This window comes from Rhipicephalus microplus, chromosome 3 (assembly GCF_043290135.1).
Source record: "Rhipicephalus microplus isolate Deutch F79 chromosome 3, USDA_Rmic, whole genome shotgun sequence".
In the NCBI taxonomy this organism is placed as follows: Eukaryota; Metazoa; Arthropoda; class Arachnida; order Ixodida; family Ixodidae; genus Rhipicephalus; species Rhipicephalus microplus.
Genome location: NC_134702.1, coordinates 149,393,019 through 149,402,621, shown reverse-complemented (window position 1 = coordinate 149,402,621; position 9,603 = coordinate 149,393,019). Strand labels below are relative to the sequence as shown.

General features: G+C 43.9%; 1 protein-coding gene across 1 annotated transcript; it reads right to left on the bottom strand.

The window, feature by feature from the left end:
- Positions 1-7,724: 7,724 nt before the first annotated feature.
- On the bottom strand, positions 7,725-8,874 carry LOC119182533 (la protein homolog). The gene has a single exon (XM_037433392.2). The coding sequence runs from the start codon at positions 8,771-8,773 to the stop codon at positions 7,769-7,771; it is 1,005 nt and encodes a 334-aa protein (XP_037289289.2). The 5' UTR covers positions 8,774-8,874; the 3' UTR covers positions 7,725-7,768.
- Positions 8,875-9,603: the final 729 nt, after the last annotated feature.

Genomic DNA, 9,603 nt, shown 5'->3' with positions numbered 1-9,603 from the left:
TGCAGGAATTGGTTAGTTGGTGCATTTGATTTTTCCAGGGCAGATTGCTAGATACACGTACTTCTAGGTACCTAAATCTCCGGAATCGTTTCAAAGTGTTGTTGTTCAGGGCGTAGGAAGACGCTGCGTAGTTACGGCGGCAATAGAAGGATATGTGGGAGCACTTACTTAAGGTAAAGAACTCATACTATTTGGTTGCACTATATCTGGATTTTGAGGAGATCATCCTGGAGAGGGGAGGAATCTTTGGAGCTTGTTATTTGACGACACGGAACACGGTAAACCTCGAAGAGACGTGTATTTGATAATACATGTACTGGAAGATCATTATTAAATTCAAAAATAAGTAAGGGTCCAAGTCCAGAGCTTCGTGGCACACTAGATAAAAGAAAGGATTGGAAGGAGGAAGATGAGCTGGTGGAAACAAATTGACGGTGATCGTCCAGGAGATAACGTAGCTAATTAACTGTGTTGGGGCGTAAGTCTGGGTTCGAAACTTTATGCATGACAACAATGTGCGATAATTTATTGAAGTAGCTTTCGGAGTCCAAGAAGTAAAATCTTTGACGATGTCGTGAGCCAGGGCGGAATGTAACTTATGCATGAATAAAGCAACTTGAGTGTTGCAAGAGTGAGCTTCGTGAAATCCGTGCTCATTAGGATGAAAGAAGTTGGCAGACGGCAGACAATCGGCAATGTGTGAGCGTGAAATAGGCTCCATTAGTTTTGAACAGACTCTAGTGAGAGAAATGAGACGGCAGTTACTAGGATTTGCATGAGGACGAGGAGCAAAGAAGGAGGAAAGACAGGGAGGTTGGTCACTTTTTTTCAAAAGGGTAATAATCTTTTCAACTTTCCATTCAAAATGTATTGATCCTGTGGAGAGAGAGAGAGACTGCTGGAATATCAACGTCAGAAAAAGACTGGTAATGTGCTTGGTGCTTTTTGTTACCTTAAGGTGTATGCCGTCAACGCCACATGAGGACGACCTTTTTACTGACTCGGCAATTTTAACAATACCATTGGCATTAATAGTAATGTTTTCCATTGGAGGACAATTATAGGTGGCAACTGTGGCAGAATTTCCGCACATTCATTAGCCAACACAGAGCAGAAAGTAATGGTCAGGAATTCACGTAGACAAATAACTGTGTCTGTGTGTAGGTTTAGGTTCGAAACTTTATACATGACTAGAATATGCGATACTTTATCGAAGTCGTTTTTGGAGTCCAAGAAGGGAATATCAGTGACGATGTTGTGATCCAGGTCGGAATGTAAATCATGCATGAATAAAGTGACCTGAGTGTTGCAAGAGTGAGCTTTGTGAAATCCGTGCTGATTAGGATGAAAGGAATTGAGAGATGACAGACAATTGGCAATGTTTGAGTGTAGAACAGGGGAGCCAGACCTGTCGCGCAGAAATACAGCACCAGACAAAAGGGGGTAAATGCATAGCCAGGAGCGTTTCAGGTTAGTGTGTAACGTAGAGGTAAGCGTGGTCGAAAAAAAGCCACGCTTGTCCTCTGCGACATGCCTCTCGTACTTCTCGGCCGCAACGTTACATTTCTGCCACTGAAAGTGGAATGGAGAAAATTTAGTCGAACAAAAGAGACGTTTCTTTTTACTGTTTAAACGTTTTAGCATGGTGTTATACCACGGAAACTGTTTCCATTCAATATCTGTTATCATAGAAACGCATCTTTTAGTTAGGCACTGAAATTCAGATTTAAACAGCAACCAGTTAGTCTCGAGTGAACGAAAGGGTAAGACGACTCAATGTTATCATAAAAAAGCTGCTAAATCTTTAACCATGCATGCTGCTGATTGATTGATTTGTGGGTTTTAACGTCGCAAAACCACTATATGATTATGAGAGACGCCGTAGTGGAGGGCTCCGGAAATTTCGACCACCTGGGGTTCTTTAACGTGCACCCAAATCTGAGTACACGGGCCTACAACATTTCCGCCTCCATCGGAAATGCAGCCGCCACAGCCGGGATTTGATCCCGCGACCTGCGGGTCAGCAGCCGAGTACCTTAGCCACTAGACCACCGTGGCGGGGCTTAACCATGCTGCTGTAGTCACCTTTGTCATAAAGCATGTTCTTGCTTGATTGGATATTTGATATGAAAAAGTGGCATGCAGAATCTTATGATGACTGAGATCATTCATATACGCGATATCGAAAATGCTTTTGGGTGTGAAGTTAGTATTCATTCCAAAATATTCCCTGACTGGTCTGTATTGCAAATGAGGTAGCTGACTACTTGCAATAATCCAAATATAAGACACGTGTTGAATTCACTGCCCATGTTCTTGTGCGTTAGTGTGGCAGCCAGATTCGACCAAGTGATAGACGGGTAGTTAAAATCACCAAAAATCAAGATAGGCGTGTTCGGATATGACTTTATTATCTGGTACAAGGCATCGTTGAAAGCAGGCAGGAATGCAGAGTCGGCAGAAAAAGGGTGATAGCAAATGCCGAGAAGCATGAGCGTGAGGGATGCGGTGCAACACACTCATAGCATTTCTAAAGGTGAATGTATCGTTATTGGGATGCGTCGTAGCTCATGAGTTGCGGTGACAAGAACGCAACAACCACGGGGATCTTCGACGTGATATTTGTGAAATATGTTGAAGTCTGGAAAGAGGGACAGAATCTCGGAATCGCGAATGCAGAAGTTAAGCCAAGTTTTAGTAAGCAGAACCACATTACACGAAGATTGATTAGTATGTGGAATTTAACGTCCCAGAACCATCATATGATTATGAGAGATGCCGTAGTGGAGGGCTGCGGAAATTTTGACCACCTGGGGTTTTTCAACGAGCACTCAAATCTGAGCACACGGGCCTACAACATTTCCGCCTCCATCAGAAATGCAACTGCCGCAGCCAGTATTCAATCCTAGACCTGCGGGTCAGCAACCGAGTACCTTAGCTACTAGACCAACGTGGGGGGGGGCAACAATACACGAAAACGAGCTGATGATGTCACATAACGAAATTTCACTTTAGAATGTCACTATAGATATGCGTATGCGAGAAAGCTACCGAGGAAAGAGAACGGTGTAGCGTTTTAGGTTCAGACTGGGGTAACTGCTAGGATTTACGCTCAGCGACGTTGTTGGCCTGGTTGCGTAGACGATGGTTCTGCCACCAGTATGAAGTTAATTGTAACGCAGCTTGAGCTGCATGTTTGTCGTACGACCAAGAAGACTTCCTTAAAAAACTTGGCGCCAAATCTACAAGTAATCTGCAAATGACGTCAAAATACGATAGTCTTACCTGTGGAGAGAGTGAAAAAATATTTATTTGATGTTCTGTGCAAGAAAATCGGTGAATGATATTCCGGTGGCGCTGCTTAGAGTGCCTCAAGGGTGCAGCGGAGGCGAACGAGCGCATCAAGTCACGTCACACGTGAGACATGAGCCCCATCTGGCAGTTTCTTCTGGAAAACAAAGCGCGTGGCCGTCTCAGAGGGGATAAGGCGCAGAACGCGAGGCGACGGGTAGGTGCCGCCACCATCTCCTCTTATCAAAGCTTTGGAAACACTCCCCGTTCCATGCAAGTGTTGCATGGTAAGCGCAGTGTGATAAGCGCGACGGTCCTTAAAATTACTTATGTATGGCTTTTCTAGGAAGAGATGCATATGCAGAATATATACGTGTTGTTATGGTACCCCAGACAAGCGCAATATTTGCTTTTTAATTGACAATTGCACAAGCGTGAACGATCAACCTTGAACAACATTGGTGTTTGCTGCGGATGGGGTCGGCCGTTTCAAGTACCCGATGCCGGTAAGAGTGGACAAACAGACAAATGTACAGACAGACAGACAGATCAAAATTTTTGCTTCGGAGGTTCTCAAGAAAGACTATCGTCTCTAAAAAGTAATTAACTAAACAGCCGCAGCCTATTCGGTCCCCCTTTACAAGTTCACTTGTGGTGCCTTGCGAGTGCATGCCTCTTTTGTGCTGCCGCGTTCCACGCGAGCGTGTACAGAAGCTGCTGCACATTGACTTAAGCCAGGGCAATGTATACATTGCTAGTATGTGATTCGTACTGTCACTTTTCAGTTGACGCGGGATTATGAGTTTAATTGATTGATTAGTGGGGTTTAACTTCCCGAAACCACCATATGAATATGAGAGATGCCGTCGTGGAGGGCTCCGGAAATTTCGACCACCTGGGGTTCTTTAACATGCACCCGAATTTGAGCACACGCGCCTACAACATTTCCGCCTCCATCGGAAACGCATCAGCCACAGCCGGGATTTGATCCCGCGACCTGCGGGTCAGCAGCCGAGTACCTTAGCCACTAGACCACCGTTGCGGAGCGATAATGAGTTTAAATGTACGTTACTCAGAAGATCAGCGTATTGTGATTTCATTTGAAGTAGGTACTTGGATGTAGATAAATATTTGTACGACGCTTTGAATAAAACGAATGCTATAATTAGGACAACCTAATTCTTTTTCAATGTTGGTAAACGCGCATGACGACATGTTAAGCACGGTGCATAATTGTTTAATGTCTTCTTTTAGTTGTACATATGCATGCGAAAACGTCATCGCTTTTACTGTTCTTTCAGCGAAGAATATGAAAGGATATTTATTTAAATACCCTAAAGGCCTCGAGAGGCATTAAATAGGGGGGGGGGGGATACTGTTAAAAACAAGGTATACATCAATTTATATAAAAGGAACGCACACAGCGATCAGACCTAACTAGGTAAAAGGTACACTTTACGACAAGGATGTAACACATGGCTCATTTCACATCTCCAGTACATTTCAATTCCAAGAATCTGCATGGCACTAGTTCTTCATCGTTTCGCTGGTACACGAGATATAACAACAGGGTAAGATATAGTAGCAGTAGACATATTACACATCAAGAAATGTACGCAGCACTGATTGGAATGCAGACGGATCATTTATCATCGCAATCTCGCTGGGAAGCTCGTTGCACTCGGTTACAGATAACACAAAAGGGGAATTTTGGTACTTTTTGGTCCTTGCAAATATGGACGACACTTTACGAGCATGGTCAGTGCGATTGGACACATAATGGGCCGGAAAAATATGAGCACATGAAAAAGGTGTAATACCATGATACAGAGAGTGAAAAAAGGTTAAGCGGAAGAACTTACGACGAGCGTTAAGTTCTGGAAGATTAAGAATATGTTTTAATGCTGAGACACTTTGGTATGGCGAGTACGAGTGCAAAATGAAGCGGACAGCCTTGTTTTGAATAGATTCAATACAGTCGGACAGTATAGCTGTGTGAGGGTTCCAAATAATTGAAGCATAATCGAGGGTTGCACGGATGAGGGAAGTGTAAGCGCGAAGTCTAGTTTCATGGTTTGCGAGATATAAACGGCGCTTAAGAAAGCCAAGTTTTTTTAGAGCCTTGTTTGTTACGTGTTCAATATGCATGGCCCAGTTTAATTCAGGAGTAATTATCATGCCTAGATACTTGAAAGAAAAGGTTCGTTTAATATCCAAACTGCATAACATGTATCGAATAATTGGAGTATTTGGATTCGAAAAAAAATGACATGACCTTTGTTTATCAGTATTAATTTTCATTTTCCACGTGTGGCACCATTTAGCCAGGGTATTTAGATCGCTTTGAAAAATAGCTACGTCATCAGTGCATGTGATCTGTCTATAAATTATACAGTCATCGGCAAACAGTCGAATTGTTGAAGTTATATTGTTCGCAATGTCATTAATATATATCAGGAATAATAAAGGCCCTAAAACTGATCCCTGAGGTACTCCTGACCTAACGACACAAAAAACTGAAAAGATTAATATTTATATTTACTTTTTGAGAGCGACCAGATAGAAATAGGGTAGGGGCGGACACAGAATTGTATTCTTTGTCTTGGCGCGAGGGACACCAGCTTCATCGAAAAAGAGGTGGGGGTGGTGGGGGGGTGGGGGGGGGAAGGGGCTGGCCAGACCAATGTAGTCAAGTGTCATTTTGTGCCCTCACTATTTTATACCATGGCGGAAGAAAGTATTTTGGGGGTTGGTACGGGACCGGTGTACCAGCCCCTGGCTGCGTCATGATACGACAGCTGCGAAATAATTGTCTAGTCACATTCACTATATATATATATATATATATATATATATATATATATATATATATATATATATATATATATATATATATATATATATAAAGGAAGCACATAGCAAGATATACCTCGACAAGTGATCACTGAAATAAAAACAAAAGTCCAAACATCAATATTATTCACTGAAAGGTTGCAATGCGCACGCGTAGTAATTGTATTCATCGGCAGGTGATGCGTATGGGCGTTTCACAGTAAGATAAAAGGTGTGCCATGTTTTGAAACGCTCTAATGCCTTTTTTGAAGTTATATTTACCAGTTCCACCTCTTTTGAAGATGAACCAACTCGACCAAGCTGCAGATGCCTCTTGCCCACCCTCGAAATAAATGTGTGTGTAGGGAAGGTGCAAGCTCGACAATACACTACTTACAAATTTCAGGCAATGTGCGGTGTCAAGGGTGTAATTAGAGTCATTGCAACCATCACAGCACTGAACAGTTCACAGCATAAACCCTCAAAAGCTATACTTATGTTGCGCGACAGTGGTTCCTGCGGGTGTTACCACCTACAAAAGTGGAGAAGAAATCAGATTGAGTATACCTCGTGTGCAAGCACGAACAGCACACTTGCGTGCCTATACGCCCACGGCTACGCTGTTTCACATACAAGACAAGGTTTATCTGCGTGATCACGTTTTCGGAAAACCAGATTAATGCTGATCGTCGTGCTACTGATGTCGTTACTTTTTGCACGTATTCTCGCAAAATAGCATTAAGAAATTTGGAGGACGGTGCATTTTCGTCTTTAATTAAACGCGCTAGCCCCATAGGGCTTTTTTCACATCATCGTCTGAATCATAAGCCTGGATTCGAATCTCGCTGAATACCTAAACCTTGCCACAAGAAAAGGATCATCGGATCACTAAACATTTTAACACGGGTCGTTAACATGCTTACGGCCAGTAAGAGTTTTAGGTGCCCATTGCCTTTTATTCTTCATATGCTCCACAATTCTACAAGTATCTTCTAGCGTAAAGGTTCGTTTGAAGGTGCGAACTTTGTTGATATACTAGTACTAGTAATACCAATTCATTCTACCTTAGCATTCTGCGACGGCTATCGGCCTTTAAATCACAAGCGATTTGCGCTGTTCGCCTGTCTCGATGCCTTGTGGGATGCTACACTTTCGAACTTTCGACGCGAAATGCTACATGCGTTAATGAGACTCCTCGAACCACGTGCTATTCGTGTACGGCTATCTTCCTAATCGATTTCAAGCATTGGCGTTACATTTTTCGGCCACGTGGAACACCTATTTGCCACGCAAAAGCGCCGAGTTCAATTTTCATTTGCACCAATACTTTCTATTTTTTATGGCAACAATTTTGAATTTAGCCTCATTAACAACGCCTACTTCTAGCTCACAACATGCGCCACCGACGCGAGAATGTTCGCGAAAAAAGCTCTTCATCCCGCTGAAAATTGGAGTGCAGCAACTCGATGCTCTAAGTAAAACACATGGCACAGTTCTCGGATATATCGGTTCACGTTTGGCTCGACGTTGCTATGGTTCCTGTTGCCAAGCTCGTTAGCAAGAACATAGCGTTGCAACATGTATCCGAAATAGAAATTAACAAGTTTTAGAACAAGAACACTTTATTACCAGTTATACCATCCTGTTATCCATTGATTTTGCGTTTCTTGCCGCTCTGGACGCTCTTGCTTCGGCTTCGTCCCCGACGGCCCCTCAGCTTTTGCTTTATGGCGGCTAGCTTCTTCCAGTACTCGACCTCCTCACCTCCTTCAAGGGCATTGGCGGTGACGGATTGACCGTCAATAGTCAAGCCTTCGCCCTGCTCCTCAAGCTTGGCAAGTACGGCACGGGCAGAGCCTTTCTCGACGAAACGAAGCACGGCTTCGCCTTCGCTCCTACAGTAATCAACGAAAGCCACCTCGGCATAGGGCGTGAGCGCTTCTTTCAAGGTTTTCCACTTGGTGGCTTTATCGATTCCCGTGACGCGCATCAAACAGCCGGGCACGAACTTGAGCTCCTTGGAGCATACAGCTAGTGCTTCTAACCTGGCATCTTCCAGGAGTCGAAGGGCGTGGTGCGTTTGCTTGGGGGCTCTCATCAGCTTCAGCTCTTCAAATTTTACGCTATCCCTGGCAAGAAAAGCATCAGCTTCATCTTTGGTCGCGAAGGTCGCGAACACAGAGCCACTGAACTTTTTTTTACGGCGTCTCATGTACACGTCGATGCACTGTCCAAACTGACCGAAAAACTCCAGCAGCTCATCAATTGAAATTGTGAGCGGGAAGCCCTTGACAAAGACCGTTTGCTCATCCGTTTTCTTCCAAACTTCTTCGCTATTTGCGGGCAACGGATGGTCGCGGCGACGACGCACCAACGTCCCATCCGTGTGCACTTCCAAAAGCGGGCTCCCCGAGTTGAGGATTGCGTCAGCAATGTCTTCTTTGTTTTCAGTGAGGCTCCTGAGCTTCTTGAACGTCAGCAGCACGTCAATGTCCACCCAACCAAAACCGGATTCGATCTTCTCTCGAAGAAATTTGTCGCGAGACAAGTTCAAGTCGCCGAAGTAATACTCCAACTGCTTGACGATTTTCTCCCGTATTTCGTCGTTGAGCACTGCGCATTCCTGTATCGGCGCTGGTTGGCAGGCCATTCCACGACACTCTGGAGAGTAGTTGGACCGGTGCACTTGGTTCGATAATGGTGCCAGATGCACAGTAAACCGAATGCTGAACAATGACGCGCAAGCATTAACCGACATGTGCGTGAAATGGTAGTTACACTTTCGTACAAGCCCGTGTCACAAGCTTTGATAGCACGTTGACACCGTCGCCATCTGCGTATCGCGAGCCCAACTAAAAGCAAGAGAAAAATAAAAATGCAATTACGTCACAATCGATGTGGTAGTGACGTCGCGAATGTGCGTTACGTGAAACGATATTGTCATTCTCTTAAATTGCCTCTCTTTTCTATGACCTTGATAGTTAGGCAATTTCGTTGAGTTTCTGTGGTACACTAATGTGTGTGCAAGAAGTGGAACATCAATAAAAAAGTTTTGGCATCAAGCCTATTTTATCAGCCTAATCACGTAATTACAAGACATATTTAAACACCTTGTAGAAAAAAAGAATGTGATTCAAGGGCACACACGAACAACGCAATATATCTAAAACTCACTTCCAGCAATCCAAGAATACCATGGGTGTGATACTGCAGCCGTGAAAGTATCACTTTGCCACCTTTTTACAACGTGGCGTTTGTTCGTTTAGAGTGCCGCGTTTGCCGTCACGAAAGGCCTGGGAACGCCGTCCATGCTCTAGCGAAAGCTGATTAGCTGTCGTAATCGTTCAATTTCGCTGTTTTTTTCGAATATTTTTAATTCGAAAAGTGGCAGTTGTTTTTCGAATATTTTTAATTTTAGACTCCCGATGTAACCTAGAGGCTTGGGTGGCTTAATGCATACTTGGCAGTTGTTTTTCGGAT

What these genes read in the sequence shown, in the direction of transcription:
- LOC119182533 (XM_037433392.2), bottom strand. Translation starts at nt 8,773, where the DNA reads ATGGCCTGCCAACCAGCGCCGATACAGGAATGCGCAGTGCTCAACGAC.